This window comes from Oncorhynchus mykiss, chromosome 8 (genome assembly GCF_013265735.2).
Source record: "Oncorhynchus mykiss isolate Arlee chromosome 8, USDA_OmykA_1.1, whole genome shotgun sequence".
Lineage (NCBI taxonomy): Eukaryota > Metazoa > Chordata > Actinopteri > Salmoniformes > Salmonidae > Oncorhynchus > Oncorhynchus mykiss.
Window position 1 is genome coordinate 64,511,387 of NC_048572.1, and position 27,582 is coordinate 64,538,968.

Below are 27,582 nucleotides of genomic sequence, written 5' to 3' on the forward strand. Positions count from 1 at the left end.
CAGATCTCACATCGCATGGAGAAGTGAATTCATTGAAAAGCGCTAGTACAAAAAGAGGACATGGAACGCCACTTGTCTTGTCTGAAGATAAATAGTTGATGGCATATAATATAATTTCTAGTGCTGATGACACTTTTCAAATAACTTAAAATAGGCCAAGATTATAAAACATCTGCAAATAAGTATTTTTATTGATACAGATCATTTGCATTTATTCAGGTTAATACAATCACGTGATGTCACACGTCAATATCTCATTGCAAAAAAAACAAAAATACAACAAATATACATGAAATAAATCATTAGTCTCATTATTTCTGTAATTCAGAAAATAACCCAAAAGATCAGCTGCTAAAATAAATCAATGTACCTTGAAATACAAAGAAAAATAGAAATGTAATAGATGAAAAGGTAAGCATCTGTACTGGTAAAATGTGTGATTGAATTCAACATGGCAAACAGATATGGCTAAAGTGATAATAAATACGTGGTAGAATGTCTATCTATTTTGTGCTGTTCAATGTGATATTCTACAGGTTTGATCAGAGTCAGTCAACAGTAAGCCATTTGTTATTCGATCATTTTCCGTGAAATGCTGAAATGCACAAGCAGGTCTATACTTCAATATGAAGTTGAGTTCATAGATTCATCTTTAGCTTGCCTAACAAATAAACAAGCAGTCAACTTGTCCGACAATATCTCTACTTCCGCTGAATAGCTGATATTGTTGCTGGTGGATTGACTATTTCATAATGAAACTAGCACATTGGCAGATTTTTGTACATCCCAAATGACACCCTATCCCCTACATAGTGCACTACTTTTGGCCAGAGCCCTATTGGGACTCAACCATTGACTTCCTAGGGCTGCTGTTGGTACTGGCCCTCTGTGGCAGTGTAAAAGTCATCTAGGACACTCTGGATGTAGTCAAATGTAGGCCTGTCATCTGGCTTGCTCTTCCAACAACTGGTCATTATGTCATAGAGCTCGTTGGGACAGTTCTCAGGGCGGGGCATTCTATAACCTCTCTGCACTGAAGTCATCACCTCACCATTACTCATCCCTTGAAAAAGGAAAAAGGGAACAGAAAGATTCAGTGAGACGAAGCAGATACTCTGAAATGCAGGTCGACCCAAATTGAAAAAAAGCAAATGTGACCAATTCTTATTTCTGTGGGGAAAATGGTTGATCAATAGCGGGAAAAATACAAATAAAAAATACAAATAAAGTCAGCAGGTATTTGGTATTTCCTAACGCATCACAATAAATACCATCAAACCAAATACAGGGTCCTTCTGGAGAATACCACTCAATGATCTCATGCAATATCTGTCATTAACCAGCAGATGGCGATAAATATATATTAACGCCTATTATTCCGTTAATTCAAACTCTATATTTGGCATCATATCGTGGGGAAATCAGGCTTGAGTAGCTAGTCTTAAATATAAAAGTATTGTGTGTGTTTATGTGTATAAGGTTGCATGTAATTACCTGGGTAAGGTATTTTTCCATAGGTAATGATTTCATACAGGAGGACTCCAAAGGACCACATGTCTGATTTGATAGTGAAGGATCCATAGTTGATGGCCTCTGGTGCTGTCCACTTGATGGGAAACTTTGCACCTGTAATGGGCAAACACTCACATATTCAGAGGACGGAATAGTTTGACACTTATCTGCCTAACCAACCAAGGTACAATTATATACACTAGTACATGTTTGGACTGCTGACAGAAGCATTCTTGTACAAAGCAATATGCAATGATAACCAGTTTGCTTCGAGCATGTTTACATTGCTGAAATGTACCTCTACTTCCTCATTGGCATAACAAAAAACAAACACACTATGCAAAGCCTGATCCAAGTCCCTTAGATAAACATCAACATCATGTCCCTCAGCGGTACTGGTCTCTACAGATACGATCTTACAAAATATACACAATTACACTACTGAAATAACTCTAGAGAGCAACAGGGAATTTCTCTATACTGTCTTGCTCAGCCAAAGATGTGACACTAGACAAATCGTTTTGGGAAAAACTCATGATGCATAATTAATCAGTCATGAATGTTATCACATGAATCACACATATGTATAACAGTATGGCCAAAGTACAGTATTAATATTGTACTAACTAATTATAGCATGCACAGACGGAAGGCTCACCCTCTCTGGCTGTGTACTGGTCATCTTCTATAACTCTAGCAAGGCCAAAGTCAGCTATTTTACACAGCAAACTCTCAGACACCAGGACATTGGCTGTTCTCAGGTCACGGTGGATGTAGTTCTTCTTCTCAATGTAAGCCATTCCCTCCGCAATCTGAAAATTGATGAAAGTTCCCCTCAGAGATTAATAAAGTACCTAAAGTACCTATCTATCTGAGATGAAACTCAATTCAGCATTCGACCCAAATTAGTAAAACCTTCCGACTGACTTGTGTCGTTTCGTTCCCATAAAACAGTACTGAAAATGCTCAATAACTAGACTTCTCTCCTGACAAAAATTCAGTATGGCAAATGTGCAATGCTGCACAACATGCACCACATGACCAAAAGTCTGTGGACACCTGCTCGTCAAACATCTCATTCCCCGTTCTGCCAGTCACATTCTCTTAAAGTTCCCCAAAGCACATACATCCCTGGGTCGCTCCTCTTTTCAGTTCGCTGCAACTAGTGACTGGCACGAGCTGCAAAAAACACTCAAACTGGACTGTTTTTTTCTCCATCTCTTCATTCAAAGACTCAATCGTGGACACTCTTACTGACTGTTGTGGCTGCTTCGCGTGATATATTGTTGCCTCTACCTTCTTTCCATTTGTGCTGTTGTCTCTGCCCAATAATGTTTCTACCATGTTTTGTGCTGCTACCATGTTGTTCTGCTGCCATGTTGGGTTGCTACCATGCTGTGTTTTCATGTGTTGCTGCCATGCTATGTTGTTGTCTTAGGTCTCGCTTTATGTAGTGTTGCGGTGTCTCTCTTGTCGTGATGTGTGTTTTGTCCTATATATATTTTTTTAAATAAAAAAAATGAATCCCTGTCCACGCAAGAGGCTTTTTACCTCTTGGTAGACCACCACTGTAAATAATAATTTGTTCTTAACTGACTTGCCTAGTTAAATAATGGTTTTACTTATATCTATAACATTCTCCACTCTTCTGGGGACTTTTTCTGCTAGATGTTGGAACATTTCTGCGGGGACTTGCTTCCATTAAGCCACCAGCCGATGCTAGGCATTGTATATGGTGATCTTAGGCTTGTGTGTGGCTGCTCGGCCATGGAAACCTATTTCATGAAGCTCCCGACGAACAGTTATTGTGCTGACGTTGCTTCCAGTGGCAGTTTGGAACTCGGTAGTGAGTGTTACAACCGAGGACAGGTGATTTTTACGCGCTACAAACTTCAGCACTCTGTGGTCCCGTTCCGTGAGCTTGTGAGGCACTTCGCGGCTGAGCCTTTGTTGCTCTTAGACGTTTCCACTTCGCAATAACAGCACTTACAGTTGACCGGGGCAGCTCTAGCAGGGCAGAATTCTGATGACTGACTTGTTGGAAAGGTGGCATCCTATGACGGTGCCATGTTGAAAGTCTCTGAGCTCTTCAGTAAGGCCATTCTACTGCCAATGTGTGTCTATGGAGATTGCATGGCTGTGTGCTCGATTTGATACACCTGTCAGCAACGGGTGTGGCTGAAATAGCCGAATCCACTCATTTGAAGGGATGTCCACATACCTTTGTATACATAGTGTAGTTAAGGTTTGTATTTTACCTCTTGGTAGAATTGAATTAGCTACCAACCATTTGACTTGGTTATTACTAAACAGGTTTAAGTGAGCTGGCTGAGTCCATTCTGGGAAAGAGTTGATCTGGTAATCAGACAATTGTTTCATTTCCCCAACTGCATCCTCTTTCACTTTGTCTAACACGTTGTGCAACTGTGGCTAGATGCAGTTTTCCCAAGCCTGAACTGACCACACCTCTCCGTCAATCCACAAAGACCTGATTAAAGTTCATTAGGAATTTCTTTTGAACTAATTAGTATCTCAAGTGTACTGACCTACATGGGATGAGGTGTATTCCGTTCAAAATGTGTGACCTTTTTTTAGGTAGTTTACTTCTTTGGGGAGGCATGTTATCAATGGTACCATATGAATCATCATTTTGTGTATTGAATGTTTAGTTGAATCACATTTCTTATACTTCCATGAGACGCATACTTTAATAGGCGTGTTTGAGGCACCACTGGATGGTCTTCACTTGTCACTTCTATGTTCTTAGTTTGTTGCAACTCATTTGGAAAGTGCGTCACCAAATAGTATTTAGTTGCTATTCCTCTTTCTGGTTTACCAATGGAAAAACTGACATCATCATCTATTTCTTAAGTGGAAATGTCTGTAAAGTTGAGCAATAATCTTAATCCTTGTGACATATAGAGACGTAAGAAGAACATGCATTACCTGTGCAGAGAAATCGATGAGCTTAGGTAGCTGAACTTTGCAGCCTACCTCACTTTTTAGGAAATCTAAGAGGCTACCTAAAAAAAGGAAATAAACAAAATGGAGGAATAGAAACCAAACCAATGAAAATGTGCAGAGGTGACTTACAGAACACTTATATAACTTATGTAACATCAAATGGTGTGTATTGATGAAAACATGTCGGCAAAATGATTAGGAATTGGACTTGAAGGGTGTTTTACCATTGGACATGTACTCTGTGATGATGTAGATAGGCTCGACCTTGGTGACGACGGCGTAGAGGCGCACCAGTCTGTCGTGTTGCAGGGTCTTCATCAGGTTAGCCTCCTCCATGAAGGCCTCAGCTGACATGGTGCCTGGCTTCAGTGTCTTCACTGCCACCTTAGTCGTGTTGTTGTAGAACGCTGCAACAAGGAGGGATTTACACAGTATGAAGTATTTAAAAATGTCTTCTGACCTCTAGGGCTACCTACTGTATTTTTTTGTCTTTTTATTTGAATGACATTTTGATTGGAAGATTTCACATAAACAGGTGACAGTCATTGCATGCAGTTTCACACGATTAAGCAACAAGGGAACCAATGGCAGTGACATAGAGTAGTGAAGCGCAGTTCATACTCAATAAATAGAACGAAGGAATTAAGCTGTAACAGTTCAGAAAAAAACTGTTTGTTTGAGAGAGCTAAAAGTAGACAGCAGGAGCCTTGAGACAGATACATTTTCATGTTTCAGCTTCACTGCCCTCTGAACAAACATCAACTGTAAGACGCCTCAGGGGAATGATGATAGAACTGCTAGAGAGACCATTGATTCAAAACAATAACTCTAAGTGTACGCCCCAAATGACAGCATATTCCCAATATAGTGTATTACTTTTGACCAGGGCCCATAGAGCTTTGGTCAAAAGTAGTGCACTATGTAGGGAATATGGTGCTATTTGGAATGCACATAATAAAATACAAGCTAGGGAGTTTCTCTGTATATATTACTGATTAACAAGTGGAGTTTCAGTACAAGTTTGAGCATTTTGAACCCTCCGTCCAGAATAGCATTTCTTTATCACACAAGTCTCCAACAATTGTATTGTTTCCACTGTGCTAGCTGAACAAGCACTGAACTTCATCCTAATCTAAGCATCTTAATTCCTCGTTTTCATAGAGAAGAGGGGACTAAACTCTACAGAGACATAACAAATGCAAAGAGGTGAATGAGAGGAAACAGGACTGTCGACAGCTCCATCTGGCTGGCTGGCTCACTGTGCCATAGGAAAAGCCCTTAAAGCCAATGAGTTCAGAGAAAACAAAGGAAACATCTTGAGCGCCGTACAGGAGCCCCACAGTCCATTTGGATATTTGCAAAGATGGCAACTTCCTGCAATTCATCAAGGCTGAGGTGCGGGAAGGGAGGACTTGAATAATAACAAAATCCAATGCAAATTCGAAGTCAGACATACTCACATTTCCTCTACAGATGCCTCTGATAACAGCACCAACAGTTCCTTGTACCAGTCCCATCCCTCCACTCTCTATGGCTGCTCACAATCTCATAGAGACAGTAGGATCAACATTTGACTGTCTGTCTGTCTCAGCTGCCCTAACCCTGATACAATTACACCACACTAAAGTGATACCATTCAAAAACAATGGAGAATTCTGACCAAAGGTCTGCCATGACTCATGCATCCACTTACATTACAATAAAGATAACTTACTAATTTGGGATATCTGATAATCACCACTACTATGTTCTTGGTGAAATTACACACAGTCACATACTGTACAACAGTGGTTCCTAACCAGTGGTACTAGGACCCCTGGGGGTACTTGGCCTATCCACAGGGGGTACACAGGAAGACTCAAGAGACCATAGGCCTACTGATAAAATGTACATGAGGGGGTACCTCAGGGGTACTCCAGGCAGAGCAAAATCACGTTGGTGGTACAGTAACCGAAAAAGGTTGGGAACCACTGCTGTACACTTACACACACATACATAACACACTCCTCCAACAGACAGGGAGCATCTTTCGTTGACTCACCCATCCAAACTTCACCAAATTGTCCGGCTCCTAGTTTCTTCACCATCTTGATGGACTCCTTGGAGATCTCCCAGGCATCTTTGTCCCATGGCTTCTGAGCTTTGGGTTTATCACAGGCCTTCTCCAGCTTTCGACAGAGACCATCCGATTGTTCTGGCAAGCACACAACAAACCAATGTTGAGACATAGCAGAGTGACATTACTATATTCTTTAGACAATATATTCTTAATTTACTTTTAGTGAATAGAGAAGTTGAAAGTTTAAATCTGAAAGAAGCCAAGAAGAGTTTATGGACATAATTGGTCAAAGTGAAGAGTGACCAAGCAATGATTTTGCTCTGCCTGGAGTACCCCTGAGGTACCTCCTCATGTACATTTTATCAGTAGGCCGGTGGACTAGTAACCGGAAGGTTGCAAGTTCAAACCCCCGAGCTGACAAGGTACAAATCTGTCGTTCTGCCCCTGAACAGGCAGTTAACCCACTGTTCCTAGGCCGTCATTGAAAATAAGAGTTTGTTCTTAACTGACTTGCCTAGTTAAATACATTTTTTTAAGTTTGTGTCATATTACAGGTGGGCTCCAATACAGTGGTACTCACTGTGATAATGTTTTATCATGCTACCAATGTCAGGGAATGTGATTTTAGGAGAGATGTAGAAGCCTCCGTTATCCAGCATCCGGATCTTATAATGTTTCACAGCGTCCGTCCCTTGGGCATCCACATCTCTGATAGACATGGAATAACTTCCTGATGAAGAGAAAAAAACATCGTAATTATACTCATATATTCAGACATCCAAATACAATAGAGTGATTCATGGACCATCTATTTTCCTTAGAAAGACTTAGTTTCTCCAGTGGGTCCTTACCCTTTGATGTCTCACTCTCACGAATGAGGTAAGATCCTGCTCTGTTTGCAGGCGCCAAAAGTTGTCTCTCTGCGTCCTTCCTTGTAATATCCTTAAAAAACCATCTACACAGAACAGAAAAACAATACTATAGTGACACAAATTAGAAATCCAATCTTCCCCTGAAATGAACGGAAAATAACAGCTACAGGATGTGCATCTATTAACAGTGAATAGAAAACCTTGTTGGCTCTGAGAGAAATGTGTAAAAGTAATTGTGATGTCAACACTCACTCCTCTGTCTCCATGGTATTGGCCTCAGCAACATAATTGGAGGGTATGAACCCTTCTTTCTTAGAGGTCAGAGACTGAGCCTTCCACCATTCACCATGCCTGAGAACAGTTTTGATTCATATGATGTCAATAAAGGGGCACAACAAGAATATTCAATGATGACACTTTTATCTTTGTAGAAAATGCTTGAACAAGCAATATTCCTCTTAGTCCTACATTGGATTGGTTTATGTATAAAATCACTCAAACACACTCAAATATGGAGAACAGGCACTTACTCTTCAAGAACCTTAAGCCTTTCCCCCTTCTTGAATCCCAAATCGTCTTTGTGTTTTGCATCATATGGGTATAGTGCAATAACTATTTTACCAGACTCAGATTGCTCTGTGTGAGATAAGAGGGACAGTGGGAACATTTGTCTGCAATCAAATAGTATTGGAATAATGCACTGCACAATGCACTGCAGAAGAAATGGAACCACCATACAATATTTGCTCTGCATGAAATATTACTGTAATAATGTGCAATAAAGAAATACAGCAAGCATACCTTCCATTTTCATGAATACCTGACCAGGCAGGAGACCTCCAGGAGGTGAGTTACTCTGTATCAAGAGATGATTTCAAATCACTACTCTGAACAGTAGTTTTCCAAAAGTTGTTATGGTTTCATTGTGCTAATCTATGAACAGTAGTTTGGATCAAAGGATAATCTAAAGTGAACATATGAAATAGAGAGAGAGAGAGAGAGAGAGAGAGAGAGAGAGAGAGAGAGAGAGAGAGAGAGAGGGCTGGAAATTGACATTTGTGCTATTGGGTCCATTTAAATAAAAACATTGATAATTTGGTAACTTTTTCAATTTTCAAAGATTCATTAATAACACACTTGAACCATTTGTGTCAATTGTTTCCAGGTCAGGGATTTTTTTGCAGTACATTAGTAATCACTCACTACAAGAATAATCACTACGAAAGAAATACTGTTTCCACTGACAGTACTACTTACTGTAGCATTTGGTTTACTGGAGGTGGGATCTCTCACATATACAGTTTGGTCAGGACGTACTGGCCGTTGGTTCTTGCCATCAAGCACACTCCCATTTAGACCGTCATTTAGCTTGGATTTTTTACAACCCATGTTGTCTGTTGGGAAAGACACAGAAGTTAACTTTTTTTCCATTGGTTAAAACCACAGATGGGCACATAGAATTTTGAGCAAAGCTTGCTTTTCATCATTTCAATATTCCAACAAAATGGCCATGAAGGAATGAGTGGCGAGAAACGTAACCCAGATGATTACCAAGAAACAATATCAAACATAGATAAACAGTGTGGCTGTGTGTGTGAGACCTACTGTACACATGACCACTGTTCATAAACACAAATGACTTATTAATACATACAGTAGCTAAGAAGTCCTGATAAATGTAATGGCTTGGGTCTATGTCATAATGACAGTGCACAACAGAGTTGATAATTAATCAAAGTGCACTGATCAGGATTCAACTGTGCCTATTTATTTGCCTTAACATTAACAGCACTGCAACCTAACACAGATCAAACCTCACTCGCTAATTTAACGTTTATATATTCACAAACATTAACAGTGTTTGTACATGGTCAAGTCCTGATAAGTCCTGATTTAAGTCCTGATTTGTTCGGCTTGGAAATTAAAAAGGGCTTCATATTCAGACCATGTACACATATCTGAGAAACAAGCCTGTAGGCACTGACTATGGATATTTGAGTTAGGCTCTTTCTGTCTCAACAGCTGGGATCAGTTAGACATGATAGCTCAGGGGAGTTGAGGTCTTTACTGTACTACACTACAACACCACTTGATTCAGCGGGGATTGAAAATTAAGTTACATCTCAAAATAGAAGAGAGTGGGTATTTATATATTTACAACCAGCAGTGGTTGTACATCAGTATCTTTCTCTCTCTCTCTCACACACGCTCTTTCTCACACACACACACACACACACACACATACACACACACACACACACACACACACACACACACACACACACACACACACACACACACACACACACACACACACACACACACACACACACACACACACACACAGACACACAGACACACACACACACATACACACACACACACACACACACACACACACACACACACACACACACATGTGCGTGGAGTTTGGAGCAGCAGTGGTTGAGTATAACAACAATACTGTGAAGGTAACAATCTTAGATCTGTACATGCTTTTCTATGTACAGTACATTAATACCATAGACATACGATACAAGCTGCGGTTTGTAACCTACCGGCAGGAAACAGGGTTGTACAGCTGGTTCACTGATATCAGGGGCAACACATGATTTCCTGTGTCAAAACACATTTACTCACTCCAATGACACTCCCATGACACTCCAATGCTCAGTGTCCAGGAGAATTCTCCAATGATTTCAGTTATAAGTTACAGATATCGTCTTATATCAAGAGCTACAAAATAATTGAATGAACACAGTAGGCCTATCGTTTGATCTTAAACCAGTGGGTCACTAAAACTGAGGGAGGGAAAACATGTATTTGTTATTAACTATTCCAGTCAAAATTAAAATTGATTTTATCAGAGTGTGAGGTGTTTTTCTTCCTTTGCTGTTTCCTCAAACTTTGGATCCCTATAAAAATATTGATCCGTTTTTCTTTCTGGCCAACTAACAGCTTAAAGGCACACCATTAATTTGTCTTAGTCTTTTATTTAATTTACCCCAAATGGAAACAAGTTCAGAAACTATACTGAACAAAAATATAAATGCAACATGCAGCAATTTCACAGATTTGACTGAGTTACAATTCATAGAAGGAAATCAGTATATTTAAATAAACTTATTAGGCCCTAATCTATGGATTTCATATGACTCGGCAAGGGCACAGCCATGGGTGGGCCTGGGAGGGCATAGGCCCACCCACTTGGGAGCCAAGCCCAGCCAATCAGAATTAGTTTTTCCCCACAAAAGAGCTTTATTACAGACCGAAATAATCCTCAGCACCCCCTCAGACTATACCGCAGGTGAAGAAGCCGGATGTGGAGGTCCTGGGCTGACGTGGTTACACGTGGTCTGGGTTGAGAGAAATAAGCTTTTTGTGCATGTGGAACATTTCTAGGATCTTTTATTTCAGCTCAGGAAACATGGGACCAACACTTTACATGTTGCGTTTATATAATGGACGTCTGATTGTGAACCATAGCATTTGGTTGTACTAATGCACTGTTGTTGGATGATATGGGCAATGCATTAGACCATTAAGCAAGATATCTGTGATAAGAAGAACGCATTCAACTCCTCTAGTGCTCTCTATCAAACGCTGAAAAACAACCCCAACCCCGTTGGGTCCTTTGGATCTCAGGCTCTGGTTGTCACAAGTGTTGAGGCTGATTTGCCTGGTTATTAATATGACAGCCAGGAAATGGCTGCAGACAGCGTAGAAGAAGACAAATACAGAGGATATGTGCTACTGTGGCTTCGGTACACTTCCTCATTTGACCAGCCACTGTCTTTTGTCAGAAAAGTGAAAAACCCTCTGCATGTATTTCTGTCTGGTGTTATTTAGGTCAAGGAATATTCCATTTTTTATATGAGTTAAGTTGGTTAAACAATGCAGAAAATGCAATTCCATTTAATAATGTTGAATACATAAAAACACACTTAGACCATGCCTCATACACTTTAGAGGGCACAGCCCGTGTGGGCGTGCACACGACAGGAATGTCCATCACACCATTGTGAAGTGTGAGCGGGGTGGTGATAGGAACCTATTGCATAGAAGTCTCCCACCGCAGACTTGTTGCCTCGGACAATGTATCAACGCTACTGGGATCAGGTTTACGAGACAAGCTGCATAGTGCAGTCTAGTTGAAATTCTCTATTTAAAACACATACTTTGCGGTAATAATATGTCCACGCTTAAAACATCCCAAATTGAAAATACAGGCTACGCCAAGTTTGTACACACACCAATTTCTTTAGACAAAGGTTTCAGAACAATTTAAACTTGCGCACTAAACTATGTGGATCGTATCACGATTTTTTTAAACAGAAAATGTGGACTATTTTGCCAAATAAACGGACTAGCCTAGTGTCTATAGAAATAAAAATGAAGTCATGCTTGATTTAAAAAAAAAACAGCTAGGCTATATTATAGAGGTGCAATGCCATAATGTAGGCTAGACTTACCTGTCAAATTTCACTAGTTATAGATGCGTTTTAGCCAAATAAAGAAAAATAGTTGTAATCCGTAACTTTCGTATGTCTTGCTCTTCATTAGAGCCGAGAATGGACTGTCATAGACTGTTACATTCACCGAACAGAATGAGGAAATTCATATGTTAAATTGTCGGGATTTTTTTTGTTACTGTAACTTCCTGGTACAATGTTCATTCGTCCAAAGTATTTGCATAATAGCGCACAACTGAACACATTTGAGTGTCCAACATCTTCAAACATCATGCTAATTACACAGGTAATTTGAGGTCAAAGTCATATATTTACTACATACCCTTTAACCTTACACTTGATTATTTGTTATATAATGTCAGAGGCACTACAATTTATGAAGTGGACAGAGGTGACATTGTGGAACTACTGCCTGTGTGTTGTTATTAGTGAGAAGCAGTATGATGAAGAGTCAGCCAAAACAATATATTTATTTCCCAAAAAGATATTAGAAATAGGGATGTGGCCATGTGTCTCTTGCAATTCTGCAGGGGCCAATATATTTTTTCAAGCTAAAAAATAGACAAAAAAACAAACAATCTAGTGACATCATAAGACATACTAAATAATATAATAGCTGTCTGAAAAACATGATAGTGTGATATGTGATTTTTATTGTCTGCTTAGATACGCATGCACTCTTCTTCGGTAGGCAGGCCCAGACCACTGGGCACACACTGGTTGAATCAACGTTACTTCCACTTCATTTCAATTAAATTACGTTGAACCAATGTGGACTAGATGTTGAATTGACATCTATGCCCAGTGGGAGGCTTCGGTGTCAGTGTCATAGAGATATCCTAATAGCTATCAACACATCAGCTCAACTGATGCAGAATCAATAGGGTTTAACTGTTGGCCAGGCTGCAACCAGCAGGTCTGGTCACTGCCGTGATGCAGGGTGCCTGCCCAGCAGGTGCTGAGCTCACTAAGAGAGAGAGAGCCACATATCTTGACCCAAGCATCACTGAGGCCAACTTCAACAGGTCCTCATTCAGCTGACTGTCTATTTGCTGAAGCCTGATGACTATGTCATATTTTCCAAGCACTGACTATGCTGATAAATACTTTGTTGAGGGAAAATGTACTTGATACAATTTTTACGTGTTGCCTCATCTAGCTATCTTAAGATGAATGCACTAATTGTAAATCACTCTGGATACGAGTGTCTGCTAAATGACTCAAATGTATATCCAGTGTGTAGCTAACATGTAAACGAAAATGTCCACACAAAAAAAAAGCCAATGTTGAGAACAGTGCAAAGTAAGATGGCATGGTTAGCTTTAATACAACAACAGATCATCCAAGAAAATGTGTTCTTCGATCAAAATATACAGTAAAACATGTATCACTGCAAAACTGCCAAGGCTATTCTTGACAGAGTAGCCAGCACGTCTTCAAAATAGAAGAACTATTCTGGGCAATGACATGTAAGCTTCCATTTGGCTAGACCACACTGGTCTGACAGTAACAGTTAAGGCCAAACACAGAGCCAGACTCCCCTAGACTCTGGTTATAGAGAATGAAACAGACAAAGAACTAGACTCACTAACTCTAATATAAAATAAATAGGGGCCTAGTGCCATTATCTAATGTCAAGTAGTATCAATTGATCAACTGATGACTTGGGCCAATGTAGCTAGCTCTATATACAGTGGCAAGAAAAAGTAGAGTTCGGCCCTAAATTGGTCATAAAATGTGATCATATCTTCATCCAAGTCACAACAATAGACAAACACAGTCTGCTTAAACTAATAACACACAAACAATTATACATTTTCATGTCTTTATTGAACACACCGTGTAAACATTCACAGTGCAAAAAGTATGTGAACCCTTGGATTTAATATTTTCTTTATTTCACCTTTATTTAGCCAGGTAGGCCAGTTAAGAACAAGTTCTCATTTACAACTGCGAACTGGCCAAGATAAAGCAAAGCGACACAAACAACAACACAGAGTTACACATGGAATAAACAAACGTATAACACAATAGAAACATAGAAATTAACACTGGAGTGATAGATGTGCAGAAGATGATGTGCAAGTAGAAATACTGGTGTGCAAAAGAGCAAAAAAGTAAATAAAAACAATATGGGGTTGAGGTCGGTAGATTGGATGGGCTATTTACAGATGGGCCGTGTACAGCTGCAGCGATCGGTTAGCTGCTCAGATACTGTAGCTGTTGTTTAAAGTTAGTGAGGGAAATATAAGTCTCCAACTTCAGCAATTTTTGCAATTCGCTCCAGTCATTGGCAGCAGAGAACTGGGGCGGCAGGGTAGCCTAGTGTTGGACTAGTAACCGAAAGGTTGCAAGTTCGAATCCCCGAGCTGACAAGGTACAAATCTGTCGTTCTGCCCCTGTTCCTAGGCCGTCATTGAAAATAAGAATTTGTTCTTAACTGACTTGCCTAAATAAATAAAAAAAACTGGAAGGAAAGGCAGCCAAAGGAGGTGTTGGCTTTGGGGATGACCAGTGAGATATACCTGCTGGAGAGCGTGCTATGGGTGGGTGTTGTTATCGTGAGCTGAGATAAGGCAGAGCATTACCTAGCAAAGACTTATAGATGACCTGGAGCCAGTGGGTCTGGCGACCAATATGTAGCGAGAGCATACATAGGGCTTTGGTAACAAAATAGATGACACATAGACTGCATCCAGTTTGCTGAGTAGTGTTGGAGGCTATTTGTAAATGACATCGGCAAAGTTGAGGATCGGTAGGATAGTCAGTTTTACAAGGGTATGTTTGGCGGCGTGAGTGAAGGCTTTGTTGCGAAATGGGAAGTCGAATCTAGATTTAATTTTGGATTGGAGATGTTTAATATGAGTCTGGAAGGAGAGTTTATAGTCTAGCCAGACACCTAGGTATTTGTAGTTGTCCACATATTCTAAGTCAGAACCGTCCAGAGTAGTGATGCTAGTAGGGCGGGCGGGTGCGTGCAGCGATCGTTTGAAAAGCATGCATTTAGTTTTATTAGCGTTAAATAACTGGTTGACCATCCTTTGGCAGCAATAACCTCAACCAAACGCTTTCTGTAGTTGCGGATTCAGACCTGTACAACGGTCAGGAGGAATTTTGGACCACTCCTCTTTACAAAACTGTTTCAGTTCATCAATATTCTTGGGATGTCTGGTGTGAACTGCTCTCGAGGTCATGCCACAGCATCTCAATTGGGTTGAGGTCAGGTGTATTTTCTTCAGTTGAAGTGTTGTTTAGTGTTTTACGTATCGTAGACTCATCAACAGAGACGTTAGCATGTTCCAGAGATTTCTGTAAGTCTAGTTGACACCTCATTGAGCATTCTGCACTGTGCTCTTGCAGTCATCTTTGCAGGACCTCGACTCCTAGGGAGAGTAGCAACAGTGCTGAACTTTCTCCATTTATAGACAATTTGTCTTACCGTGGACTGATGAACATCAAGGATTTTAGAGATACTTTTGTATCCCTTCCCAGCTTTATGCATGTCTTCTGAGATCTATTTTGTTTGAGGCATGGGTCACATCAGGCAATGCTTCTTGTGAACAGCAAATTCAAATTTTATGAATATTTTTTATAGAGCAGGACAGCTCTAACCAACATCTCCAATCTCGTCTCATTGATTGGACTCCAGGTTAGCTGACTCCTGACTCCAATTAGCTTTTGGAGAAGTCATTAGCCTAGGGGTTCACCTAATTTTTCCAACCTACACTGTGAATGTTTCAATTCCATATAGACAAGAAAAATACAATAATGTGTGTTATAGTTGTAGTTGAAGATCAGATCAAATTTTAGGACCAATTTATGCAGAAATCCAGGTAATTCCAAAGGGTTCACATACTTTTTCTATGTTCAGTATACTTCTTATCTTCTAATAACAGCAAACACGGACTTAGCTTTTTATAGTAGTAGATATGCAATAAAAGGCTATAGCTAGATCTCCCACTGCTAAGTAACCAGGTCAATGTGTTACCAAATAGGTGATGGCCTGCTTTGTTACACTGCTGATAAAATACATGATGGTGGCAGAATACAATATCAATGAGGTCTACAGTATGAGGCCTGTTCCTGCTCTGGGAGCCTGTGATCTGACAGTGTGAACACATACAGCCCCAGGCCACTGGATAGCACAGAGCACAGAAATGGGAAGTCATCTAAATAAAGCAGAAGTATGGGTATTCCCAAGAACACGTTCAGTACAGGCTCAGCAGGGCAGGCTGACGCCTGGCATCATCAGCTCTGACTACAGCGAAGACCCATTTCTCCACACTTCAGCCAAACTATGCACTTGCACACTACCCGTCATGGATTGAAAAGCAATGGATTGGTGTAAGCATTGTCTGGAGGGACAAAAAGAGAATAGAGAAGGCAGGAGCACGGGAAAAACACAGTGGTTGACTTGGACATACAAGACAAACTGGCACAGAGAGACAGGAAACACAGGGATAAATACACTGGGGAAAAAAGTGACACCTGAAGGGGGTGGAGACAATCAAGGACAAGTGACACTTGTTCATATAACCTACCTGATACATGTCTGCATTAAGTGGCAGGAAGTACACAATATTATCGGATATCATTTTGGACAACCTGAAAATGTCAAAAGTATTAACAGTTAAGGAAAACAACTGTGTCTGTTAGAGGGCATTTCAAGTCTTATAATAGAATGCTACAATGCGTGTAAATAGTAAATACTAGTGAAATTTAAAAGATAGCTAACTTACTTTGTCAAGCAAAGAACAGCGCACCAACAAAACCAACAGTGCATCCCAAGTTCCTGCCTTTACATTCACTCCTAGCTAGTTAGCCTTCATACTGCTTGCCCTGTCACTGTCTGTCTCTGCCACTCTGCCTCTCTGCGTGCCAGAAGAGGAAAGAACTTATCCCAGCCATGAAAGCGGCCAGAGCAAGAGGGGGCATTTCTTACATACGCTATGACAGGCTCATTGTCCACCCTCCCTCCCAAAAAGCCTGGAATGGATGAGAGCCAAGCCTATGGGTTCGTAGCTTCAACCCTGCAGCACACTCTTAACACACACACCAACTGATTCATGGACTGCTGAATGTATACTTTTTCTCTTGCTTTGACTGCTCTTTTTCATATTATATCTATCTCAGATAAGCTACCCAGGAAAGGGCTGAAAATAGCCCATATTAATATATTTCGCCTTAGAAATAAGGTTCATGAAATCAATAACTCGCTAACATTCATACACTACACGATCAAAAGTATGTGGACACATACTTGTCGAACATCTCATTCCAAAATCATGAGCATTATTATGGAGTAGCCCCACCCCACTGTGCTGCTAGAACAGCCTCCACTCTTCTGGAAAGGCTTTACACTGCATGTTGAAATATTGCTACAGGGACTTCCTTCTATTCAGCCACAAGAGCATTAGTGAGGTCGGGCACTGATGTTGGGCAATTAGGCCTGGCTCGCAGTCGGCGTTCCAATTCATCCCAAAGGTGTTCGATGGGGTAAAGGTCAGTGTGCAGGCTAGTCAAGTTCTTCCACACCAATCTCGACAAACCATTTCTGTATGGACCGCTTTCTGCACGGGGGCATTGTCATGCTGAAACAGGAAAGGGCCTTCTCCAAACTGTCGCTTTAAAGTTGAAAGCTAAGAACTGTCTAGAATGTAGTGTTAAGATTCCCCTTCACTGGAACTAAGGGGCCAGCCCAAACAATGAAAAACAGCCCCAGACCATTATTCCTCTTCCACCAAACTTTACACTTGGGGCAGGTAATGTTCTCCTGGCATCCGCCAAACTGATTCATCTCTCTCGAGAACGCATTTCTACTGCTCCAGAGTCCAATGGAGGTGAGCTTTACACCACTATAGCCGACACTTGGCATTGTGTATGGTGATCTTAGGCTTGTGTGCGGCTACTCTGCCATGGAAACCTATATCATGAAGCTCCCGATGAACAGTTCTTGTGCTGATGTTGCTTCCAGAGGCAGTTTGGAATTCGGTAGGGAGTGTTGCAACCGAGGTCAGACAATTTTTACCACTTTGCCTACCACTTTGCAGCTGAGCCGTTGTTGCTCCTAGACATTTCCACTTCACAATAACAACACTTACCATTGACGGGGCAGCTCTAGCAGGGCAGAAATTTGACAAACTGACTTGTTGGAAAGGTGCCATCCTATGACAGTGCCCAGTTGAAAGTCACTGAGCTCTTTAGTACGGGCCATTCTACTGCCAATGTTCGTCTATGGAGATTGCATGGCCGTGTGCTCGATTTTATACACCTGTCTGCAACAGGTGTGGCTGAATCCACTAATCTGAAGGGCTGTCCACATACCTTTGTATATATAGTGTATATTATATAGTGTATATTAGCCACTTCTGAGACTCAATTCAATATTTAATTTGATGACAAAGCAGCAGCAATACAAGGATATAACATCTATAGAAAATACAGGAATGCTTATGGGGAAGGTGTTGCTGAATATATTCAGAGCCATATCCCTGTAATGCTTAGAGAAGATCTTATGTAAAGTGTTATTGAAGTGTTGTGGTTGCAGGTTCACCTGGCACATCTAAAGCTTTTTATTTTGCGGTGTTGCTATAGGCCAGTGCTCACATTCAGTATCTAAATAATGTGTGTGAAATGCTTGATCGTGTATGCGATGTAAACAGAAAGGTCTACTTTCTTGGGGACCTGAATATTGACTGGTTTTCATCTGTAACCAGTGCCTGTAACCTGGTTCAGGTTAGTAAGCAACCTACCAGGGTGTTTACAGACACTACAGGAACAAGATCATCCACATGTATTGATCACATTTTTACTAATACTGTAGAACTTTGTTCTAAAGCTGTATCCATACCCATTGGATGCAGTGATCACAATATAGCGGCTATATCCAGGAGAGCCAACGTTCCAAAAGCTGGGCCTAAAATAGTGTATAATTAGCTGTGACTCTTATGTGGATGATATTTGTTGGTCTGATGTGATTAATAAGGAGCACCCAGACGCTGCACTGAATGAAGTTATGGAATTACTTCTTCCAATTATTGATAAACATGCACCTGTTAAGAAACTGACTGTTAGAACTGTTAAGGCTCCATGGATTGATGAGGAATTTTAAAAACTGTACGGTTGAAAGAGATGGGGCAAAAGGAGTGGCTAGTAAGTCTGTCTGCACATCTGACTGGCTGACTTACTGCAAATGGAGAAATAATGTGTCTGAACTCAACAAAAAGAAGAAGAAACTGTATTATGAAGCCAAGATCAATGATATAAAGATTGATGGGAGAAAAAAAAATATTGGAGTACTTTAAATTAAATTATGGGCACAAAGACAAATTCAACTCCATCTTTCATTGAATCAGATGACTTACTCATCACAAAATCATTTGATGTTGCCAATTATTTTAACGATTACTTCATTGGCAAAGTGGGCAAACCTAAGCAGAAAATGCCAACAAACAGTGAGCCATCGTACTCATGCATAAAAAAAAACCATATAATCAAAAGAAAAGCATTGTAAGTTTGAATTTTGTAAAGTTAGTGGAAAAATTATGAATAAATGACAAACCTCATGGAATTGACAACTTAGATGGAAAGCTACTGGGGGATGGTAGGGTTACCCACTCCTATCTGTCATATCTTTAATCTGAGTCTAGAGGGAAGCCAAAGTCATTCCACTACCCAAGAGTGGTAAAGCTCCCTTCACTGGTTCTAACAGCAGACCTATCAGCTTGGTACCAGCTCTTGGCAAACAGTTGGAAAAAACTGTGTTTGACCAAATACTATGCTATTTCTCTGTAAACAAATTAATAACAGACTTTCAGCATGCTTATAGAGTAGGGCACTCAACATGTGCTGCACTGACACAAATGACTGATGATTGGCTGAAACAAATTGATAATAAGATGATTGTGGGCGCTAGCTGTACTGTTAGATTTCAGAGCAGCCTTCGATATTATTTACCATAACCGGTTGTTGAGAAAACTAATGTGTTAGTTAGTTTTCTCAACCTCAGCCATATCATGGATTCAGAGCTTTCTTTAATGTAAGCTTCTTTAAAATGTCAAACATGCAAAGTGTGGTGTACCGCAGGGCAGCTCTGTTGGCCCTCTACTCTTTTCTATTTTTACCAATGACCTGCCACTGGCATTAAACAAAGTATGCCATGTATACTGATGTTTCAACAACATACGCATCAGCAACCACAGCTAATGAAGTCACTGAAACCATTAACAAAATGTTGCATATAGTTTTGGAATGGGTGGCCAGTTATAAACTAGTCCTGAACATCTCTAAAACTAAGAGCATTGTATTTGGTACAGCTATTTCTATACGTTTTAGACCTCAGCTATCTCTGGTAATGAATGGTGTGGCTGTTAAACAAGTTGAAGAGACTAAATAACTTGGTGTAACGTTAGATTGTAAACTGTCATGGTCAAAACATATAGATTCAATGGTGGGGGAGTAGTCTGTCCGTAATTAAGAGATGCTCTGCTTTTTTGAAACCACACTCCACAAAGCAAGTCCTGCAGGCTCCGGTTTTATCTTATCTTGATTATTGTCCAGTACTATTGTCAGGTTCTGCAAAAAAAGACCTAGTTAAGCTGCAGCTGACCCAGAATACAGAGGCATGTCTTGCTCTTCATCTGCCCGGGTCTCTACCGCTCTGCCCTGGCCTCAACCACTCTGCCCTGTTCTCAAAAGCCCTGCCTCGGTCTCTACCGCTCTGCCTCTACCTCTACCTCTACCCTGCCCTGCCCGGAGTGCTAGAGTCTGGCCCATTGCCTGACTATAAAAGCCTGAGAGCAGCTATAACGAGAGGAAAAAAGGATATCCATCTGCAGCCATCATGCTCTTGATATCGAAGACGTCTGCGCTGAGGTAGTCTGAACACCACATTCCCCCTAAGACATGGTTCCAGCTTTAGGAAGTCTCCCTGCACAAAGTCGATGTGCTCGGCCACCTCATAGACCTGGGCGTTGTGCTGGGCCAGAGCCAGACGCACTGGGTCGATGTCAATGGCTAGCACTACAAGGTGGAAGGGACAGGGAGGACAGAGAGTCAGACACACAGGGAGTACCACTCAGGACAATAACTTTTAACCTATAGGATATAACAAGGGCCCAGAGATTTTCCTGGTCACATCACAGGGTCAGGAAAAACTCTCGCCCTATCTATAAAGACAAATGCAGATACAGTATAAGCAAAAATATCTAACGTTTATATCAAACATTGATGTACCTCTCTTCACAGTGAGGACAAACTGGATGGCATTGCCTCCCACTCCACAGAAGGTGTCTATGAGTGGAAACTGTGGTCGGCTATCTTCTCTGGTGGATGGAGAACCAGGCCTCTGTACATACACAGACAGACAGACAGACGGGCAGACGGGCGGACACATTTTCACACAGACGGACGGACAGACAGACAGACAGACAGAGAGAGACAATTAATATATATTCTAATTTCTCTAATTTTACTATAATACAAGGCAAATTAAGTGCATTTTAATACTCACATTTTAATAAATCAGAATTTGGGGGGTTTTGCAAAGAGAAATACTGTAGGTGTCCCCATTGCCCAGCATAGCCACCAGGGGTCAGACAAGTGTCAAATGGTTTTGTTCAAACTGCCATTCTGATATTCAAGCCAAGTCCAGAAATATAATATATAATCTAGTTGATTTATTTTGTGAGCTCATGAAGTCATGCTAGTGCCATGCGCAACTTCACCAAAAGAACCAAAACACTATCAGTGAGAGTTATATTTCAAAACAGCTGTCATTCACAACATTTTACTGCAGGCAAAATACTAATATTAGGCCTGCTGGAATATAAAGTAGATGTGGGTTTGCCATCACGCCAGGAAAAGCCTAGTTATGATTATACTATACAAGACAACACAAAAAGTATTCAAGAAGTATGCTGTGGATATTGAGATATATTAGACTATGTGGAGAGACTGGGATGCTTCATAGACCACGTCCTCCTGTCTCCCCTCAGAGACCCCTAGACCATCTGCCATCGTTCTCTAACCGAGTCTAGCAGTCATTGCTATTTTCTGTTCCGCTGCTTGTTTTCACAGCCTCCTCAGAGAATAAACACCTGTTAAGGCAAACAATGATGGGAGTGGTCTCTACTTGTTTTTAGTGCTTCACGTCTCTCACTCTTTTATTATGCCTTCCTTCCCTCCATCCTGAGAAAAGTGACTGAGGAGAGGACTAACTTTACTGGGGCTCAAGGGAGGGTCCAAACAAAACATTGAGCTCATGCATTCCCCTAATGTCTATTGGCGACTAGTTAGCGTTGTATTCTCAAACAGATCTTGAAGGGAAGACAACATCATGTCGGAAGTTTTAAAACCGAGCTACATCACTTCAGTCCCAGAAGACTAGACTACCCCTCTTCACAATCTGCTATCTATCATTAGCCAGGCACTGCTACACATGATGAAGCTGTACAGGCACTCTCTCAGACTTTACTCCTATGACTAATTGAGCAATAGACACCATAGGAATCTGATAGGAGTAGGTTGTAATCTGCAGTGGGTTTCAGCCATGCTACGGTATGTGTCCAGGCTCTTCTCTGTTGACATGAATAATTGAATAGTTATGAAGGCTCTGATCTCGTTTTCAAACAGAATTCAGAATGCTCTGTGAAAGACTTCTTATTTGAGCTAGGTAGACTAAAGACATATTAGTCATAATACTTTGGAGAATAGGGAGATTCGGAAGGATGAGATAGACCCTCTGATAACCAATAAACTCTTTCCCAGATAGGTTGGAGAAGGCCGTCAGTGAGGTATAAACTGAGCTTTTAAAAAAATAACTTTTAGAACCCTACTAACAGTAGGTGGGGATGCTATACCTCTGCTTAGAACTATAAGTATAAATACAAGAAATCTAAAATAACTTATATCCAGCTCAGGGCTCCAACAGAATAACCATATATCCACCTTTAAACAATCCTTGCTGCTTTGTTCTGTTCAATCTGCAGCCTCCTAATTTCACTTGCTGATAAATTTCCCCAGACCACAGAACAGTAGTTTACCTGATTCCCAATTAGTGCTTGGGTTGTTTGCCTAAGAATCTTTCCTGATAAATATTTAGCTATCTTTCTGATCATGCATACCTTGGTTTTATTCATGTTCAAAACAAGTTTGTTCAGGCAAACCCACTCCCTGATATTTCCCAGATCTACTTGTAGAGCTTGCTGAACCTGTTGAATTAATTGTCTTGCTGTATAAAATTGTAGCATTATCTGGAAATATAGTAGGTTGAGTTTCAGATAAGGCATAAGCAAGGTCGTTGGTATATATTAAGTAAAGAATTGTCCCAAGGCAGCTGCCCTGCGGTATTCCACAGTTAAAAGCATGAGGGGAAGAAAACAACCCATTGATATAGGTGGACTGTTTCCTGACAGTTTGATATTACTGTACCCAATTCCATGCTGCCTCCTTAAAAACATAATGCGATAATTCTGTCAAAAGTATTTAATGATCCACTAAATCAAATGCTGCACTAAAATCTAAAAATAGTACACCCACAAACCTGCCATTATTCATAGCATTAAGCCACTGGTCAGTCATGTCAACCAATGCAGTGGTAGTGGAACTTTTTTTGCAATAAGCATGCTTATTGGCTGTAATCCGATCATTCTTTTCCATGTACTCCCATATTTGTCTACTTACAATACCCTCCAATATCTTACTGAGTGAAGGGAGTAGACTATAGTCAGGAGTGATGGGTTCTTTGCTGTCTTTCGGAATAGGACACAGTTTAGCATGCTTCCATACATTTGTAAATGTCCCCTTTTCCAGTTACCAATTAAATATATATTTCAGTGGAGCTGCAATCTGGGGAGCTGCACAGCGAAGTAAAAAATTGTCCATAAGATCATAACCTGTAGATTTACCATTGGGTAATGACTTCAATAGGTTTAACACCTCTACTGACACCATTTGTAGACTAAAAGAGCAGGTGTTTTTGCTCATGATATGATCATCAATCCATTGGACAGTTGCTTGTTTGGGAGAATGGGTGTTTACATTATCGCTCAGTAAATTAATTTTCTTTGTAAAAAAAAAAATCTGCAAAATGATTGGCAATGTCAGCTGGTTTTGTTATTGTTCTCCCATCAACCTCCACACTAGATGGACATGATGAGATAGATGTTCCAAGTAGGCCCTTAACTGTATTCCATACCTACAATCAATAAAAATGTTTTTGTAAAATAATGTTTTTTTCTTACGATTTAATTTAACTGCATAATTACATAGTATTCTATAATTCTGTTAATCAATTTCTAGTTTAGATTTGGCTGCTAAGACTTTTGCCATATTATTTGAGAAAATGCCTCAGCCAGTTAATCATCAATCCATGGAGATGGACGAGCCCCAACAGTACTCTTTCTTACTGGGGCATGATGGTCCATTACCTCAGTGAGCAAATCAATAAAACATTCTTTAGCGTGATTTAAATCATCCTCTAGATAACTCAGCTCCCAGGGTACAGCGGCCAAATCATTTTGAAATAGCTCATGATTAAATGTTTTAAAATTTCTTTTGACCATAGTTATGGTCACAATATTATGGTCTGTCCAGCCCACTGAAATTGATCTGGCTTTTAAGCATTGCAATAGTATATTACAGAATATCACATCAATGCATGTGTCTGAACGATGACCCAACTTAGTTGATGATCTAGTAGTATAATGAATCATTTGTTTCAAACCACAGCTCTCGGAATATATCATTAATTTAGTTCTATTTGAATTATTATGATCCTTCCAATGTATATTAAAATCACCCAATATAAATACATCTCTGTTACTATTTGTGGCCTGGTCAAACACAGTGCATAAGTCATCCAGATAGGACACCTTAGAGCTCGGAGATCTATACACACATCCTACCAATATGGGTGCCTGGTGAGGCAGATGTACTTGAGCCCATAGTGCCTCTATTTGACCTACATTAAGGTCATCCCTCCTCTTAAAAGGTATATGATTCTGAATGTACAGTGCTACAACCCCACCATTCCTATTCCTGTCCCTTCTCAGTAGACTATATCCATGATTCCTGTCCCTTCTCAGTAGACTATATCCATGATTCCTGTCCCTTCTCAGTAGACTATATCCATGATTCCTGTCCCTTCTCAGTAGACTATATCCATGATTCCTGTCCCTTCTCAGTAGACTATATCCATGATTCCTGTCCCTTCTCAGTAGACTATATCCATGATTCCTGTCCCTTCTCAGTAGACTATATCCATGATTCCTGTCCCTTCTCAGTAGACTATATCCATGATTCCTGTCCCTTCTCAGTAGACTATATCCATGATTCCTGTCCCTTCTCAGTAGACTATATCCATGATTCCTGTCCCTTCTCAGTAGACTATATCCATGATTCCTGTCCCTTCTCAGTAGACTATATCCATGATTCCTGTCCCTTCTCAGTAGACTATATCCATGATTCCTGTCCCTTCTCAGTAGACTATATCCATGATTCCTGTCCCTTCTCAGTAGACTATATCCATGGATGTTCATTTTCCCATCATTTACAGATGCATCCAAATGCGTTTCGGTCAAAGCTATAATATGAATATTATTTATGTTGACCAAGTTAAAAAACCTCATGTATTTTGTTAGGAAGGCTACATACATTAACCTGAGCTATATGCAACCCTTTCCTTGTCAAGTGGAGATCCATAGAGCATGTATTCATTATGGTTGAAGTTGTAATGATACACTATAACACACAAACTCAGATTTAAATAATGGATTAAAATAGCCAGGGAGTTACTCTAGAGTCCCAATACAGTTGGATTAAAATAGCCAGGGAGTTACTCTAGAGTCCCAATACAGTTGGATTAAAATAGCCAGGGAGTTACTCTAGAGTCCCAATACAGTTGGATTAAAATAGCCAGGGAGTTACTCTAGAGTCCCAATACAGTTGGATTAAAATAGCCAGGGAGTTACTCTAGAGTCCTGATACAGTTGCCTGTTGATATAAAGTTTATCCATCACCAAGGAGACTTGTTGATTCCGGGAACGCTTTTCCTTCATGATGGGATATCCGTGGGGAAGTGATCATTCATTCCAAAATCTGTGTTTCTGAGTTTTCTGCCCCAGCCCTTCACCATTTCCTTTTGCTTACAATGTTCAAAACATGCAATAGCCCGTGGCCTTTTCCCAGAGGCCTTACTCATTCTATGGACTCTGGAGACAGTGACATTACGCACAACATCAGTGGGCAGTTTTAGTTGAGTTGACATAAAGTCTCAGACAGTGTCCTCACAGACTCTGCTGTTGTCATTCTCTGGCATCCCTGAAAATATTAGTTTCCCCATATTGATCGACACTGTACATCAAGCAATGTTTCCTTAAGTTGTTTGTTCTCCCTTTGCACCACCTCCACCTTGCAATGAATAGAGTCTACACTACCTTTCAGCGCTGTGTTCTCTTTCCTTAGATCATCAATCTGACGTTTGCTGAATTCTAGACTGGCACATAATGCATTGATGTCCTCTCGTAACATATCCAAGATATCAAGTTTGGCAAGCCTTTTATTGATGGATTTCAACAAGTCAACATCCATATCCGTAAACCACTCCCCACTCACGCCCTCTTGCTTGTGGATGGTTTTATGCCATCGTTGATACCGCTTGGCCAACTTGGCTTTGGTTTGTTGATTGGGTTTATTGTCCTTAACAGTGTTTGAATCCTCAGAAACCAGCGACATGTTTCTTTGAGTATCTCTTGTCAATGAATCGTTCAAGCTCTTCAATGGATTCTCAATCATCCAGCGTGTTTACAGGAAGAGTAAAACAATGGATGTATCTTTCTGGATCTGTACAGGCCGTCGGTAGATACACCCCCCCAAAAAAATATTTTACGATTGTGTACTCACTAGGACTGTTATATTGAAAAGTTCCTGCAAACAATTAACCAATGGAGAGAAGAGCCAAATCGAGCACAGCTCCCGGGGAGGGGAAACTGACAGGTGGGCAGATGCACTCGGAACAGAACCCGTGACACCTGTTTCAGCTGCAAAGAGAGAGTAAAGGAAGGAGAGACTCGAGAGTCATGAAAGAGTTGCTCTGCTGGGAGACAGGGAGAGAGCCTGATGCTGTCATGTCATGTGACACAGGGTGAGGTGTGCTTCACCGGCGTCAGCACTTCTCCCTACAGACAGGAAGCGGAGTGCCCTGTCTGCCAGCCAGCAAATCCATGCACTCACTACACCACCATCTCAACCTCCCTGCCTCTCTTTCCCTCTGCTTCTCTGAAAACAACATGATGTTAGACTTCAAGAGCAGCCAAACTGTAGCTTTTACCTTGGACATAACAGCCATTTGTTTCTCAACTGGAGAGAAAGATAACATTCAGTCACCTTGAGGCAAATCCTTTTCTTTTCAGAATAAAGTGCATTCCTGAATCACATTTGACAACACTCCATTTGGGCTGCACGAATAGAAGTGGTTGGGAGACCACAATAGTTGTTCTCAAACTAGAGAAATATTAACACGTTAATAACAATAATAACGTAAAGTCGTTCCAAAATACCACTAACCCTTTCTGCTTGAGCCTGTATGAAGAAATCGGTTGTGTTTCCTGAAGTGTGTGTGTGTGTTCTGTTTGCTCTGTGACTCAACTTGTTCCAATTTGATGCCCTCATCGAACCAGAAGAAGAGCCGGTAGCGCTGGGCCCA

General features: G+C 40.7%; 1 protein-coding gene and 1 long non-coding RNA gene across 3 annotated transcripts; both read right to left on the reverse strand.

The window, feature by feature from the left end:
* Positions 1 to 169: 169 nt before the first annotated feature.
* On the reverse strand, positions 170 to 17,282 carry LOC110530332 (tyrosine-protein kinase Lyn). 2 transcript variants are annotated; one of them, XM_021613294.2, is made up of 13 exons: positions 16,421 to 17,282; positions 8,665 to 8,801; positions 8,209 to 8,263; positions 7,938 to 8,043; positions 7,660 to 7,758; positions 7,387 to 7,490; positions 7,116 to 7,265; positions 6,518 to 6,670; positions 4,701 to 4,883; positions 4,459 to 4,535; positions 2,171 to 2,324; positions 1,495 to 1,626; positions 170 to 1,063 (listed from the first exon to the last, which is right to left on the reverse strand). In XM_021613294.2, the coding sequence occupies exons 2-13, from the start codon at positions 8,794 to 8,796 to the stop codon at positions 861 to 863; spliced, it is 1,548 nt and encodes a 515-aa protein (XP_021468969.1). In that variant the 5' UTR covers positions 8,797 to 8,801; positions 16,421 to 17,282; the 3' UTR covers positions 170 to 860. The 2 variants fall into 2 exon arrangements, with proteins under 2 accessions (XP_021468969.1, XP_021468968.1); XM_021613293.2 differs by lacking the exon at positions 16,421 to 17,282 and adding an exon at positions 11,880 to 12,071.
* A 3,602-nt stretch (positions 17,283 to 20,884) lies between these two features.
* LOC118965543 lies at positions 20,885 to 27,582 on the reverse strand. Its single transcript, XR_005052930.1, has 3 exons — positions 27,444 to 27,582; positions 21,114 to 21,225; positions 20,885 to 20,900 (listed from the first exon to the last, which is right to left on the reverse strand). It is a non-coding gene; the product is annotated as an uncharacterized LOC118965543 (long non-coding RNA).